At 25.8% G+C, this 17,557-nt stretch overlaps 1 protein-coding gene and 1 long non-coding RNA gene across 2 annotated transcripts; one reads left to right on the plus strand and one right to left on the minus strand.

The window, feature by feature from the left end:
* The first annotated feature begins 1,562 nt into the window (after positions 1–1,562).
* On the plus strand, positions 1,563–2,554 carry LOC110623909. Its single transcript, XM_021768931.2, has 3 exons — positions 1,563–1,691; positions 1,782–1,884; positions 2,096–2,554. The coding sequence occupies exons 1-3, from the start codon at positions 1,684–1,686 to the stop codon at positions 2,378–2,380; spliced, it is 396 nt and encodes a 131-aa protein (XP_021624623.1). The 5' UTR covers positions 1,563–1,683; the 3' UTR covers positions 2,381–2,554.
* A 4,273-nt stretch (positions 2,555–6,827) lies between these two features.
* Positions 6,828–7,109, minus strand: LOC110625338. The gene is made up of 2 exons (XR_002489571.2): positions 7,072–7,109; positions 6,828–6,932 (listed from the first exon to the last, which is right to left on the minus strand). It is a non-coding gene; the product is annotated as an uncharacterized LOC110625338 (long non-coding RNA).
* Between the last annotated feature and the right edge of the window lie 10,448 nt (positions 7,110–17,557).

The raw sequence follows: 17,557 nt of genomic DNA on the forward strand, positions 1-17,557 counted from the left end.
GATAAGCATTATCCTGTCTCTTAATTCAGGGATAATTTTTATTTAAATTATTTAATTTTTAGTGTATTTTTAATTTAATTACTCAATTGTAATTTTTTTCTTAAAACTTCTTAAATTTTAGTTTAATTTCATAAACTCCTTTTCACCTATTACTACAGATTTCAAGTTACAATAAATAAAAAATATAATTTTTCTTTTCTTTCTAATCATCCATCTTCCATTTTTATTCTCTCTTGCCTTTTTATTTTATTTCTTTTTTTGTATTTACTCACATAATTTATTAATTATTTTATTTTAATAGTTTAATTAATATTATTATATTTTATTTTTAAATCACACTAAAAAATTTATTAATAGTAAAAATATTAATTAGATACAATTTTATTTTAAATATTAATAAATAATTTTTAGATATTAATTTAGATAATTTCATAGGCAAAGTTTTAGTATTTATGCAATTGTATTGTACATATTATTTATTAATTATTTTAAATATATAATATTTTTATTTTTAAAAGAAAATTATAAAATTTTATTAAAATAAATTATTTATTAATTATTTTATTTTTTAAGTGTTTCAAATATCAAAAAATTAAAAAGTATTTTTATAAAAATTATTTTTTGAAATAAATGGAAGTTAGACGTATTTTCCAAGTCCATATGTCATGTGGTTCCAAATATCATTAGTGTGTTTAGACTTTATTTTCTTTTAAAATAAAAATTAAAAATTAGGATAGTAGAATCTGAAATTTTTTAAAGATATTTAAATGTATTTATCTTCAGACTAATTCTATAAGTGCGTGTTTAGACTTTATTATCAAACGTATAATAAAGATCAGTCACATCCATATTATATGCAACTTGATAGAATATCACCCAAGTAATTTACAAAAATTATTAAATAATTATATTTGCTTGTCTTTTTTTTTTCTGTAAAATTAAAAATAAAATGAGAAGGGTGATTCATTTTCATGTATTTTTTTTTCTTAGCCTCATAATTCTTGTTAGAGCTTGACAATTACTTCAACTTTATATCTGGAAAGATTAATATGAAATAATTTTTTTTTTAATTTTATAAATTCAGAATTATGTATATGATGAAATACTACTGAAAATGAATTAAATTTTATTGGTATAACATAACTCTCTTCTCACAAATGAGTGGCTAATATAAAGCGGATAAGAATCAAATTGATGTGCATACATTAATGCAGTGGGAGTTGGTGGGAAGACTTTGAAAATGCTTTTCGTTTCAAAATATTTTTCATAGAAAATGTTTTTATTCTTTAATTTTAATTTAAAAAATAAAATTTATTAATAAATTTATATATAAAGATTTTAATAAAAGTTTTAATATATGAAAAATAATTTTTTTAAAAGAGAAAATTATTTTTTTTTAAATGGGTTACTTTTTTTATTAACTAAAAAAATATTTTTTTGTTGATTAAAATTTTTTGAATACTCAAAACATTAAGAAAATGAAAAATATTTTTTTAAAAAATATTTTTCGTAAAATAAATGGAGTCTAAGAGATTTAATTCTTGAATGTTCCCAAAGTCTAATTTTGGTAATAGCAAAAAAATATAATCTCATATTCATATATAGTACCCATAAACTATGATGAGGAAGACAATTTAGGCAAACTATATGTTCAGAAACTTCCATCAAAATTAAGTTGCTCTAATGGGAAGGTAATTAATTCTCAACACTAAATTTCATGTATATTTTTTCTTTTGCACATGCATATATGAAATCTGAAATATATATTCTTCGTTGTCCAGTTCGATTACAAGGCTGAAGTTGTTGCTGCTGCTAATGTTGATTATCGATGGAACAATCCCTAGTTCTCTTGGAGTTGAACTTGAAAGCTTGGCTTCAAAAAAGGTGCGAAAATTTTGATTTAGTAAACTGTAAATTAATAATATTTTATTTAATATTTAAGTTCAAATAATTATTTAAATTTTTTAAATAATATCTGTTTAAAATTTAAATTATTTATTATTGTTGTATTTAGATTTTTCAATTATATTTGAATAGCAATATGATAAATATCAACTCTTTTATCTTCTTCTCTTTTCAAAAAAACCCACAAAAGGGAAGGTTTGATCTTCAAGGTGAAGGAAAATCAAATACTTGGAAGAAGAGCTACTTGCGTTTTGAAGATCATGTGAAGAGAAACCATATGAGGGAAAATTTCAGAAGCAAACATGAAAATATACAAACTGCTTTAGCTTTCGACAAAACTATTGATGCCAATTTCAGACACAATCATATGATAATGAGAAGACTACTACAAAAGGGGGCATCATTTTCTAAACCTATTCCTTGTCATTATACCACTGGTAAAGGTAGTTGCAGTCCTTCTGGTGGTAGAGGTTGATTATGTAGTGTTTTTTTTTCTTTTATTAAAAAGTTGAGATAATGTCAAAATTAAGCGAGCATTTAAAAAGGCTAAAATAAGGGCTTGCTTACTGAATCACTGTATGCAAATTTAGGCTTACATTAATAAAATAGAAAGCTTTTCTTTTTGTTATTTAATTTTGATGATCATTATTTTGTTATTCATATGGCGCCACTGAAAGAGCAAGAGAATAACAGAGGAAATGGGCCAAACAACGATAATTTTATTACTGTAGGACTATGAATTTGTACATGAATGAAGATGATTCTGGATGATGGCCTGTATAGTTTTCAGAATAATCTATTCCTTATACAGCTGTATAATGCTAACAGGCTAAAAGAATAAGAAAAAGAATGAAAGAATAAAGAATTAAAAAAAGGAAAGAAACGTGTTTTCTCAGCCTGATACCAAAATGCCCCATTTAGCTTTTGGTATCAACGCACCGTTTTGCAATCTCTTTACACTTTTTTTTTTTTTTTTATTTCTCCCTCATAAGATGAGAACGAGTTAAAAGAGAGAGGTCTCATTTTCCTAAGTAGGGCATGAAAACAAGAGTTAGAAGGTAGTTTTGTAAATAAATCGGTGATTTGGAGCTTAGAGGGGACATACACCGGTAGAATGAATCCTTGTTGTACTTGTTCTCAAACGACATAACAGTCGATATCGAGATGTTTGGTGCATTCATGGAAAATGGGATTTGTGGCAATGTGTTGAGCCGCCCGATTATCGCAGTCGATATCGAGATTTTTGGTGCATTCATGGAAAATGGGATTTGTGGCAATGTGTTGAGCCGCCCGATTGTCGCAATGGAGAAGTATAGGTAAGTCTAGTTGTATATGAAATTCTCACAAGAGATAACTTATCCACTTGATCTCACAAACAGTGGAGGCCATACTGTAGTACTCTGCTTCCATGGATGACCGACTAACAGTGTTCTATTTCTTCGTTTTTCAAGAGATTTGGGAGGGACAAAGGAAGATGTAGAAGCCAGTGAGAGATTTGTGGGAGATGGGACATGCGGCCCAATCAGTGTCACAGAAAACACGAAGCTTGAAATCTTTGCCAGTGGGAAAGAAGAGACCTTTGTTGGGGCTTCCTTTGAGATACTTAAGAACATGAATGGCAAGTTGCCAATGTGTGTCTTCGGATTGTTGAATGTGTTTATTGAGCTGTTGAGTAGCATAAGTAATATCATGGTGTGTGAGAGTTAAGTACAAGAGTCTACCCATCAGGCGTTTGTACTTCTCTGGATCGGGAAGCAGATTGCCAGTTTCGGCTATCAGTTTGACCCCTTCGAGAAAGGGTACAAGGATAGGTTGTGCTTCTGTGAAGCTAGCATCCTCAAGGATGTCAAGAATATATTTTAGCTGGCTAAGGAAATTACCACTAGTGGATCCGACTACTTTAATGTCTAGGAAATAATGAGCAAATCCTGGGTCTTTAATAGAGAAGCTGAGTATCCAGGTAGTGTTTGAGGTTTGTAATGTCTTGTTCATTAGCGCCTGAAATGAGAACATCAACATAGACAATTAAAGCAAGAAAAGTAGAATTGGACCCTTTAACAAACAAGCAGTGATCAAATGGTGACTGCTTAGACCCATAAGTTTGTAGGGAAGCAATAAGCTCCTTGTTCCATTGACTCTTAACCAGTTTGCAAACTTGTCCCGACTTAGCTTTTTGATAACTTTCTGGAGGTTACATATATAATTCTTCATCAATATGTTCATAGAGCTAGGCATTGTTGATATTCAATTGGTGAATAAGCCATTCAAAGGCTGTAGCTATTGTAAGAAAAACCTGTACTGTGACCAGTTTAGCTACAAGTGAGAAAACTTCTTGGATATCAATTCCAGGGAGTTGGCTATACCCTCTAGCAACCAATCTAACTTTATGTCTATCCATGGATCCATCTGGATTGTGTTTAAGTTTATAGACCCCTTTGGAGCCAATAGCTCTTTTGCCTTCAGGTAATTCAGTGAGGACCCATGTATTAGAAAAAATAAATTCTTAATGAGAAAACAATATAATAAACATCAAGTACATAAAAGTATGTTACTCCGTATTATTAAATAAATTATCCTATGTAGATAAAAAGAAAGAAAATTATTATTTAGTACATATAATTTAAAAAAAATTTTAATTAATTTTTTATTTTAAAAAATATATTAAAATATTATTGAAATTTTAAAAATTTAATAATTAATTATTTTATTAATTTTTATAAAAATTTAAAATAATTTTAATAAAAAAAATTAATTCATTACAATGATTAATGATAAATTTTTTATATTATAAGAATTAAATAATAAAATACTTAATGAATAAAATTAAAAAAACAATTAATTAGTAGATTTTTTAAAATATTAAAAATATTTTAATATATTTTTAAAATTAAAAAATTAATTAATAAGTTAGTTTATAGAATAAAAATTAAATAGTAAAACTAAATCCATAAAAAATTATATATATCTTTTATTTAAAAATGTAAGATATAGTCTCTCCTAATAGTTTTTAGGGTCATCTTAGAGGCATATTATATTTACAATATCCTAAAAGAAAGTGTCCAAAATTATTAAATATTTTATCTCTCTTATAATTTTTATTTATTTTTTTAATTATTTTAAGATTATTTTTTTACATAATAATTATATATTAAAAAAATAAAATAAATAAAATTATAGGAGAAAAAAGTATATAATAGTGAGATATCTAAATTTTAATTTGTAATACAAAACTTTGACTATTAATTAAACTAATATAAAATCTCTTATCACTTTTAATCTCTAATTTTCAAATCATAGTGTACAGGGCAGAATTTTAAAATTTAAAGTAATTGAATTACTTATTTACCCCCAAATAAATTTAAATCTATCTACCCAATCCCGGCCCTATCCATATTTGTATCTTTCCCTCTTCCTCACTCAAGCCATGGATACCCTTTCTTCCATTATCTTCCAATCCTTCTTTGTTTCTTTGTCCCACATGACCCTTAATTAATTAATGTTGTCGTCAACTAATTGGTTAATTGTGAGACTACGAATAGTAATACTAATACCCGTTTATTTGTGAAAATAATTTTAAAAAATATTTTTTTAAAAAATAACTTATTTTTTATTGTTAATTTTAATTTAAAAAATAAAATAAATTAATAGATTTATAAAAAACGACGTTAATAAAATTTTTAAAATGCAGAAAATATTTTTTTAAATGATAATATCTTTTTTTTAAAATTTTTTTAAATTTTTTTAACAATAAAATATTTTTTATTAATTAATACTTTTAGTATCCAACACTAAAAAATTTAAAAATATTTTTTATAAAAAAAAAAAGCCAAGTCTATTCCATTAATTTAGAGTTGGTATTCTAAATATCGATATATGATTGAAAGGATTCATTTTATAATAAAAAAAAATTAAATGAATTCTTATAAAATTTTATATAATTTTAATTTATTTTAAAATGAAAAATTTTAAGTTAAAAATTTTTAAAATCTTTTGTTATATATAAAAAGTTAATACATACTTATGGCCCTATATTTTTATATTTTTATTTATTAAATATTTTAATTTTAATTGTAATTTAATAAATACTTAAAATTTTTTTTAAAAATAGTTGTAAATACAATTTTATTAAATTTATAGTTTAAAATTATATTTAAAAGTAAAATTTTAAATTCATAATTAAATTTATGAATTTAAAGTTGTATTTAAAAGTAATTTTGTAAATTTATAATTTTAAAATTGTGTTTAAAAGTAGATTTTTTTTTAAAGTTTAAGTATATAAAATAATATTTTTTTTAAAATTGAAGTATTTGAAAGTAATATTTTTTAAAATTTAAATATTTATTAGATTATGATTAAGTGTTTAATAAATAAAAATATTAAAATTATAGAATTGAATCATGGAAAATTTTTCATCACAAATGAGTTGGGTTTTTATTTCACTCCAAAGAAAAATTAGTTAAGACTTAAAAAGTATATAATTAAGTTGAGTCACATCCAAGCATACAACTTGATATTAGCTCCAAGCCAATTAATTTGCAAATAATGCTAAAAATTCAATCTCATGGTATTACAAATGGAATTTCTTTGTATGTTATGGAATCGACTTCGATATTTTATTCACATTTCAACTCATACATTTATATTACGAATATATGGAAATTCGATTTAATTAAAATTTTTTTTAATATGTATTTATTTTTGCATCTTCTCAACCGGATCCGCCAGGGTTGCTGATACTAGGGTCGCTTTTACTAGGAGGAGAAGGTGTTTGCTCCCCTATTAGTTTTGGCATCTGATGATCAGCATTGAGTATAAGGCTGCCCTTTTTAATTGTGTCCGAATCATATTTTGCCATTATCGTATGCTGTCCTGGATATTCATGAGCAAAATTGATAGCCATGATCCTCTGATTCCCAATTTTCTCCTTCCTTGCTTCCACTTCAAGTTGAATAGCAAATGAGGTTGAACCCACAACAATCAATATCATTAGCATCACCAACTTCATCGTCTACCTACTTTCAAGAACGCTGCACTCAGTTATATATTATTCTAATTAAGATGTTAATAATTATTGTAAAAATAAGATGATGAGCACAAATAATAACAAAATTAATATAATTAAAAAGGAAAAGCAAAAACAAAAGCAAAATCGAATCAAAGAATTACCAGATCTTTTCTAATTGGTATCAAACAAGCAACTTGTTATGGTGCTGCTAAGTTGTATCAAGTCTGGTACTTATAAAGGGTTGATATTGCTCATCACCACTTCGTCCGTTGATTTTTGAATTTTCCAGGAAGGTGGCATGGCATTAAAATTCAAAGCAATCAATCAATATTCATAAACTACCCCATTTATTCTTTTTCAAAAATTTTAATTCCTCTTTATTTCATAATTTTATCTAATTTTTTTTTATCTTAAAATATAGTCTACTTCATTTAATTATAGTTAAGATATAAATTAATAATTATAACTTTATTTTATTTTATTTTATTTTCAACACAATTTAAAATTAAGGTTTCGTTTATTTACAAAAAATAATTTATATTAAAAAATACTTTTTTAATAGAAAATATCTTTTTATAAAATAATTTATTTTTTATTGTTTAATTATAATTTTAAAAATAAAATATATTAAAATTTTTTATATAGTTGTGTTAATAATATTTTCAACGTATAAAATAATTTATTTAAATAAGTTATTTTTTAAAATAAATTAATTTTTTTAAAATAATTATTTTTTAAAAATAGTCATTTTTCCGAAAAAAATCAATATATTACTCTTTTAATCAATACATTTATTTTTTCTCCTTCAATTCTTAGTCCAAGCTTAATTACAAAGTCTACAATTCAATCTCTTCCATTCTTTTTTTTTTTTTATATATTATTAATAGAAGTGAAAAATTCATTAATTGATATTTTAATTTTAAAAAATATATTAAAATATTTTTGACATTTTAAAAAGTCTAATAATTAATTTCTATATTAATTTTATCCATTAAATGTTATAAAAAAGTCTAAAATGCCATGATATGCAAATATTAATTAATAAATTTTTTAAAAATCTGAGGGACTAATTAATAAATTTTTAAAAATTGTAGAAACTAAATAATAAATAATATAACGATAAAATTAACGAAAAAAATTAGCTAGTAGACTTTTTAAAATGTTAAAAATATTTTAATGCATCAAAATTAAAAAATTAATTAACAAATTTTTTCAATATCATAGGAATTAAATAGTAATTTTTATATTGATATTATTATTAAGCCTTTTAAAGTCTAGCCAGGCAAAAAAATATTAAATAATTAAATTTGTTTTATCTTTCTCTGTAAAATTAAAAATAAAATTAAATTTATTTTCATGAATTATTTTTCTTATCCTCATAATTTTTTGTTAGAGCTTGGCAATTATTTCAACTTATCTTGAAAAAGATTAATATGAAATACAATATTTTTTTTTATTTATTTTGGAAATTCACTATTATGTATGTGATGAAATACTAATGAAGGGGAATTGAATTTTATTAGGATAACATAACTGTCTTCTCGCAAATCAGTGGCTAATATAAAGCGGATAATAATCAAATTGATGTGCATGAACATCGTGGAAGTTAGTGGGAAGACCTAGCCTGGACCAAAAGTCTTGATGCCACGAAACCAAATTTACGCCACAATAATTGATGCATATATAAATTTTTTAATTTACTAATATACATACATTACACGAATAGTAAAAATATTTTTATTAAATTTATTAATATAAATTTAAATATTAATATATAGCTTGTTGTATATTGCACTCACATATTTAATCTGGTGGTAAGTATAAGAGCCCGGAAACCGGACCGCTACCGGCGCTAGGATTCAAGTCGGCTTAAGGCCGCCGGAACCCGTAGTAAGTCTGCTGTAAACTCTGTGTACCTGTTCAATCCCATACATGATCATATATTTCTATAAAAATTTGAACTTTTTCATTATCCAAGTTCGACCTATGCATGCACTTAGGGGTGAGCATTCGGTCGGTTCGATTTAAAACCGAACCGAACCGAATAAACAGAAAACCGAAATTTTAGTGTTTATGAAAACCGAACCGAACCGATTTTGGTCAGAAATCGAACCGAACCGAACCGGTTTGATTAGGTTCGATTCGATTCGGTTTGATCGGTTTCGATTTTTAATAATTTTTTTATTTTTTACACTTTATTTTTAGTATTTTAAAATTTAATTAATATTAAAATAAATTTAATTAAAATATTTTAATATTAATATAATTTAATTTCTCTATATTATTGAAAAAACATATTATTATTACTAATCGGTTCGGTTCGGTTTTTTCAGTTTTTTTCTGATCAAAACCGAACCGAACCGAAATAACCAAAATTTCTGAAAATAAAAACCGAACCGAACCGAAATGTATAAAAACCGAATCAAATTTTCAAATCGGTTCGGTTCGATCGATTTTTTCGGTTTGAACCGACTACTGCTCACCCCTACATGCACTAATATAGAACCACATACTAGAGTCCTCATCAAATACTCTAGATGGGTCATCAAGCTGGATTTCATCATAAACATTTCATTTCATTTATAAAAATCATGTATATAAAAAGGGATTAAACGTATTCTAGGGCCAAGCACAATACTATAACTCCATATACATTATATTACATGACATCATCTCTGTACATTACATAATTTTTCTTTACATCATTGCTTTACATCATCATGTCCACTACTATACATACTCTTAAACTTTACCCTTTGCTATACTCTGTCTTCTGTCTGAGGCTCTGAAATATGGAGATTAGGGAGAGGGGTGAGCTACTAGAGCCCAGTGAGCAGAAACATAAAAAAACATTTAAATACATATGCTATTATGGAATGCATCACATCACAAGTAATCACATTCGGACGGACGGATCCAAAATTCCCTCGGCTCTGTGCCCGGCCCGAAAAGGAGCTCCTCAAGACTTCTGTTACACATAAACATGAACTCTGTGCCCGGCCCTCATGGGGCTCCTCAGGACTTCATTGACTCTATATCCCAAGGGCTAGTGGATAATACTCTGTGTCCGTCCCCATTCACAAGAAATAATGCAATGCGTCATATTCGTGATTTCTAATGCGATACAACCTAGTATACACATGGCATTGATGATGCATGATTCATGCTAAAACTTTCATTTAATTTAAAATCATAAGTTAGTTCCACTCACCTCTAGCAACTGCTGATCACCTCTGAAAAAACTAACTCTGGGGGCCTCCTTGGTTCCTCAGGTCCGCATCTACACATGTCGACTCAAATGAGGTACCAAACATACTCTAACATAACCATAAACATCTCCCCAAAACTCCCCTAAAACATCATAAACATGCATGGAAAAACAGGTAAAAGAAGGCTGGACAGGGCACTTTCGGCGGCAGGTTCGGCGGCCGAAAGTCCCTCCAGAGCCGAAAGTCATGCATTTTTGGGGGCAAGGTTCGGCGGCCGAAAGACCCTCCAGAGACGAAAGTCCCAACCTTCGGCGGCCGAAACTCTCTGCCAGAGCCGAAAGTTCAAACTTTCGGGGGCGAGTTTAGGCAGCCTAAACAGCCTCCTCAAGGGGTTCGGCGGCCGAAACTCCCTTTACCTGAGTTCTCCAAGATGGCAGAACTCGAGTCCAAAACACATACTCAGCCTCCACAACCTTTCCCAACACTCCACACATGCAGCCAACCTCTCAAAAACATGCATATACCCTTATCTATGCACATAGGGGCTTAAAACAAGCTTAAAACCCCAAAAACATCATCATAGCATAAATGGTACATAAACCCTCACATGCACAACTCATGCAACTCATGCATGCCTAACCCTTTTTCTTCATAAAACTCACTTAAAACATAAAGGGAGGTGAGGATCCATGCTTACCTCTTGAAGAACGAGATGATTGATGATCCAAACTCGGAGATGTCAAGGAAAACCGATCCAAACTCTCCAAGCCTCAAAACTTAGCTTCTTTGCTTAAAACCTTCAAAACCAAGTTAAAACTCTTTAAACCTTTGCAAGAACTTGAAGAAAACACGAGATCAACCAAAGGAGGGTATGAACTCACCTTGGTTCGGAAAGAGGAATAAACTTTACTCCTCTGCTGACCAAGGGGACTTTTATAGGTGACTTGGTCAACCACTTCCGGCGGCCTAACCTGCACCCGCAACTCTACCACATTCGGCGGCCGAACATGGCTTTCGGGGGCAGCAAAACTAAGCCACTTTCGACGGCCGAACTTCACTTTCGGCGGCCGAACTTCACTTTCGGCGGCCGAACTTCTCTTTTCCCTCCTTGATCTTTTCCTTTCAAAACTCATTTTTCCTTAATCAAAACATAAAAATATGATAAAACATTTTGAAAAACCTCTGTTTTACCCTTCAGGAAGGCTCCGACATCCGTGACATTCCGGATTCTAACGGAAATACCGCCGGAAAGTAGGAATTCCGATGCCAGAGTCTAGCCGGGTATTACAGTAAGTGCATTTGATTAAATTCGAGAGATTTCAAATTTTATTTCTCTAATTTTCTATTACCATTTTAAAAAAAACTTGTTATATATTATTGTTATAAAAATAATAATAAATATTTTATAATAACATTGTTTATAATTTTTATTGTTGTTATATTTATATATATATTATTTATAATAATTATTTGTAATTATTTGATATGATTTATTTTGTAAAAAAATAAATAAATTACTATAAAATTATGTAAAATTTCTAATTATTTTTAAAATGAAAATTTTTAAAATTTTTAATTAAAAATAATTAAATTATTTTATTTCAAATAAAATAATTATTAAAAAAATTAATTAATTGAATTAAATTTTTGTGAGATTTTTAATTTCAAATGAAGAGTTATATATAATTTAATTTGCTTTTTTTTTAAATTATGTAAGAATTAGATGGATGTTAATTTTTCTTTATCATTATGAAGTTATTTAATGGTTATAATATTATTGCATTTATTTTGAAGATTTTATTATAATTTTTTAATCGATAAAAATATTTTATAGTTTGATGTTTTGTGTTATTTTTATTTACTACATATTTATATAATTATTCTATATGTATACAGATAAGCATGCTAATATGTTATATAAATATTTTATTCATATATTATAATTAAAAAATTTTCCTATGTGGAATAAGAAGTATGTATAATTTAATTAAGGAGTTAATTAATGACAAAAGAAAACCCTTTTTTATCATATATGACCAATTAAATTTAATATTTTTATATTTATTTTTATATTTTTTCATTAATTTTTAATAAAATTATTATATCATCCAACACGTTATTGTTATATCATTCTGTGACGTCAGATTACGGGCTTTTAAATTTGATAAATTTTTAAAAATCAGCAATTATAAATTTTTTTAAACATTAAGATTTTTTATCATTTCTTTTAAAATTAGAATTGATAATATTAAAAAATAATTTTTAAAATTATTATAAAATTTTAAATTTTATTAATAATTTAGTATATTAATTTTATTATGATTTAATTCTGAATTAACTCACCTTTTAAATTATTTTTTTAAAAGTCACTCTAATTATTATTGTAGCTTAAAAAATATATAATTAATAATATTGTTGAAAATAAAAAAAATACTATTTTAAAAAATGTATTAAAAAATAGTTATAATTATTTATTATTTTATATTCTTAAAAATAAATTATGTGAAATATAATTTTATATTTTTTATTATGAAATATAATTAATATATATTGTTGATGGGACATTTTTTTTAAATTACAATAATAATTAGTATAAATTTTTTAAAAAAATTAGAATATGGGTTAATTTTGGATAAAATTAAAATAAATTGATATAGCAAATCATTAATAAAATTAATAACTTTATAGTAGTAATAAATTTTTTTAATATTATAAATTTTAATTTCAAGAAAAATAATTTAAATTTTTTTAAAAAAATTTATAATTACACCTGAAAAAGCTTTAAAAACTTATAAATATTATAATAATTATAATAAATTTAATTATAACGCTTTATTAATTATGTATATTAATAAATTGAAATTTTAAATCATGAAATATAAATTAAAGTATGACAATCTATTAGAAAATAAGAAAAACCACGAGGGACTTATCTTTTTCTTCCTTTTTATAGATGCCTCCTCCAATTTCAAGTAGTAATTTAATAAGTCCTTCTAGAACCTTGTTGTCTAATCTTTTTAACTAAAGTTATTTGAAAATTTAATTTGTAAACATGAGGCAATTTATCTCTAAAAATATTAATAGAGTTAAATTTATTTAATTTTTAAAATAAATTTAGGGAAAAATTATTATTTTACCTTATTAAAATTAGCTATTTAATTTATTATTTCTTAAAATAGTTTTAGAGACAATAATTTAGTTTTTAAGAATATATAGTGAGACAAATTTTGTCTCTGTAAATTATTATTTTAATCTAATTCATCATGGATTTAAGATTACATTTAATTTTTATACAAAAAAAAATTCTTTTTTTTTATTTTGAGTCTATGACAGATTAAATTAAAATTTTTTTTTCATATACTAATACTACGTCGTTTCAATTAATTAATGCGGAGTTGGCATCATTTTCTAATTTTGTCAAGCCAGCTTACCGAAATATTACTTCAAAGAAAAAAATGAGTGGATAAATGCGGAGTTGGCATCATTTTCTAATTTTGTCAAGTCATCTTGCCCCAATATTACTTCAAAGAAAAAATGAGTGGATAGTTGAGATCAGTAACATTCTTATGACATGCAGCTTTGATGTAATCTCCTAATTAATTTATAAATAATGTTAAAAATATATATTTTTTAATTTTTTAGGCTAAATAATAAAAAAATAAAAATTAAAAAAAATAAAATTTAATATCTCTATCAAATTTATTCTAATGGAGTCACTATTAAATTACAAATTAATATATTTTAATAACGTAAAATTCGTGACGCGGGTCTTTTAACTTTAATAATGTTACATATACACACACAAATATCTCATTGATCAAGAAATTATCCTGTGCTTTTTTGGAAAATTATACGGCATAAATAATGTGGTACTTATAATTAATAAAATTAATATATTTATTATTTTATTATTAAAATTAAAATATTTTAATTAAATTTTAATTAAATTTTAAAATATTAAAAATAAAAATAAGAAGTAAAAAATAAACAATTTTATTAAAATTTCAAATTGATCAAACTAAACTGAATCGAATCGAGTTGAATCAAATCGATTCAATTCGATTTCTGACTAATATCGATTTAGTTTAATTTTTATAAATACCAAAATTTTAATTTATAATTTATTTAATTTAATTCGATTTTAAATTGAACCGACTAAATATTTATCTAACAACTTCCATCTCAATTAAGTTGCTCTAATGGAAAGGTAATTAATTCTTAACACTAAATTGTCAAGTTTTTTTTTCTTGCACGTGTGTATTTGTTAATTTTTTTTTCAAAGTTTTAATTTAATTTTGATGATCATTATTTTTTTTTATCTTTTGTCACTATACCATATAATAATTAATCTTGTTATTTTATAGTTTGATTATAATTTTTTGAATTATATAAGAATTAGATAGCTGTTAATTTAATGGTATAAACTATAATTTTAATTTATAATATTATTACATTCATTGTAAAGATTTTATTATAATTTTTTAATCAATAAAAATCTTTTATAGTTTGATGTTTTGTGTTATTTTTATTTCCTACATATTTTATATAATTATTTTACATGTATATATGTATAAGCATACATGCAAAAATATGTACATATAAATATTTTATTTATATATAATAAATAATATAAAATAATAAGAGAAAATTCTTATCGAAATCAGATTTATATAGATTCCTAGTGTAAAAATGTAAAATATGATTAATTTCACTCAAAGCAGAATATATAAATATATAAATCTGAAGAGGTTTCCTCCTGTGTGTGTCTGAATCTTCCTGATCAGTTACGACCGGGTCCACCAGGTCCGCTGTGACTAGGAGGAGCACCACCCGCGGTTAGAATCCTGCGTGGTTGTGGCATCTGATGATAAACATTGTGTACAAAGTTGGCATTTTTAATTTGGTGGGAATCATATTTTCCCAACATCACATGCTTTCCTGCATCTTCTTCTTCATAGGCAAAATTTGTAGCAATGATCCTCTGATTGCCAAATTTGTCTTTCCTTGCTTCTACTTTAAGTTGAATAGCGAATGAGATTGAACCCACGACAATCAACATCATTAGCATCACCAACTTCATCATCTAACAAAAGCAAAGCAAACAATCAGAAGAGCTTGCCTAATTAGTATCAAGCAAGTAACTCTTTGTGGTGCTGTTGAGTAGTATTAAGTCTGGTTTTTATAAGGGGTTTAATATTGCTCATCACTTCTTGAATTTTCGAGGAAGGTGGCATGCCATCAAAATTCAATGCAATCAATAAAAAATTCAATAGCTAGTAGATTTATGATTCTATAGTCCAAGTCTACCAAAACTACCCATTAATTATTTTTTAGAAGTTTTCATTTGTAATTCAAAATTTTGACTATTAATCAAACCCACATTCAATAGCTAGTAGATTTATGGACTTTTCTTGTATTCTAGCATTGAATTTTTTTTATTACCGCCGGACTTTCTATATTTAGGGTGAAGTCGTACTCTAATGAAAAATACAAATTCAAAATTCATTAAGTCATTCTTAAGCAGATTGATCCAATATCGCAAACTCTAATTTGGAGGCGTAGGGATAGGCCGGATTAGGTATGAGCGCAGGTCCAACAGAAGATAATCTAACCCGGTGATATGACATGAGGAAGAATAGCCGGTGCAGTCACTTCGCAGCCCTATTAGCATACACGTCGAAAGTATTAAATGACCGCCTGATATGAATGGGTGTTCTGACTCGTACGTACGTACGATTTGAGATATAGAGACAGGTGATGCTGTAGTAGAAAAACAATTATACGGTACCGGCAGATAAAACAAAAAGGTATAAAAGGAAAAGTTGATGATATTTCCCAACGAAGTTTGCACACATTATAAAATTCTAAAATTTTATTTTTTAAATGTTAGAATATCACTTTTATTAATGAAATTTATTTTTGATAAAAAAAAAAAAAACTAATTAATGCAGAGTTTACAATTTTCTGATTCTGCCCAGTCGTCTTTCCCAAATATTACTCCAAAGAAAAATGAGTAAAGACTTAAAAAGGGTATAGTTGAGATTAGCCACATCCGTATGACATGCCAACTTGATATATTTAATCTCCTAATTAATTAATTTAGAAATAATGCTAAAAATTCAATCTCGTGCTCTTAGAAATGGAATTCCTGGTCAACCTCTACCTTTCACTCAAGGTTAATTTCCACTAAACTAATTAAATGTCTGATTTAATTGGTGGGCTATATATAGTTGAAAATAATTTTGTTATATAATTTTTATTCTAATTAAAAAAATAATAATAATTTTTATTATAAATTTAAGAGATAAGTCTCACAATTAATAGGTAAAAAGAAAACTTGAAATTGAGATTTTTCCACCCTTTACTCTTTATTGGATCAAATATATTTAATTTTTTAATAAAATTAATTGGTATGTATATATATATATATATATATATATATATATATATATATATATATATATAATTTAAAGGGATTTTTAGTAATTTATTTATTTAAAAAATATATATATATTTATTGCAGAAGAAAATTAAGACGCCCTGAATTTAAAGTATGAATATTATTAATTTAATAGTGATTCTATTATTTGTTTAAAATTTTTTCTAAGAATTTATTTATTCAGTTGATTAAAATTTTTGTATTTGTAATGAAATTTATTTTAAAATAACCCAATAGAGTTAGTTCAATTGGTAAGGACAAGAGCTCTTCCTTTTTTATCAACAAGATTTGATTCTATTGTACAGTACTTCAAAATTATTTATTCTAAATGCATCAGATACAACGAGAGATTCGTCTCTTAAAATGGCCTAAGGAGGGAGTGTGCAAAAATTAACTTGAGAATTCTCATCCTAGATTAAAAAAAATATATATTTTTTCATAATAATACTAAAATAATAATTTAATAATTATTTAAAATAATTAAAAAAATTTCAATTTTTTACTATATATATAATAATATATATATTTTAGCTTACTGAATCACTGTATTGATATGATATGTTATATAAAATTAAAGAAAATATTATTTAAAATACGATAAGCAAAAATTTTGCAAAATGAAATTCCCTCTGCATACTAACTAGTCAACCTTTATTATAATTTAGGAATTGGTGGCAAGACTTGGACCAAAATGTCTTCATGGCATAAAGGATCTAATTTAGGAAAAATTTGTATATTACTCCTTTTCCCCTTTCTTAGCGGAAGTTCAAGTGAATCCTTAATTACCAAAATATGCAATCCAATCTCTTCTACAAATTTTTCATATTATTATTATTATTATTATCAAAAGGGACTAAAGAAAGTATTATCAAATTCCATAATATGTGAAATAAGAAAGTATTCATAATTTAATTAAAACATAACTAATTAAACATTCTTAGCAAAATGATGACACTCTTGATAATCATCGTACTTCTGATATCTGAACTGAGACCAGAT

This window comes from Manihot esculenta, chromosome 10 (assembly GCF_001659605.2).
Source record: "Manihot esculenta cultivar AM560-2 chromosome 10, M.esculenta_v8, whole genome shotgun sequence".
Lineage (NCBI taxonomy): Eukaryota > Viridiplantae > Streptophyta > Magnoliopsida > Malpighiales > Euphorbiaceae > Manihot > Manihot esculenta.

Bases quoted from the DNA above. Each gene is read 5' to 3' on its own strand.
- LOC110623909 (XM_021768931.2), top strand. The intron at 1,885-2,095 runs GTGCGAAAATTT...AACCCACAAAAG, and splicing joins AAAGCTTGGCTTCAAAAAAG to GGAAGGTTTGATCTTCAAGG.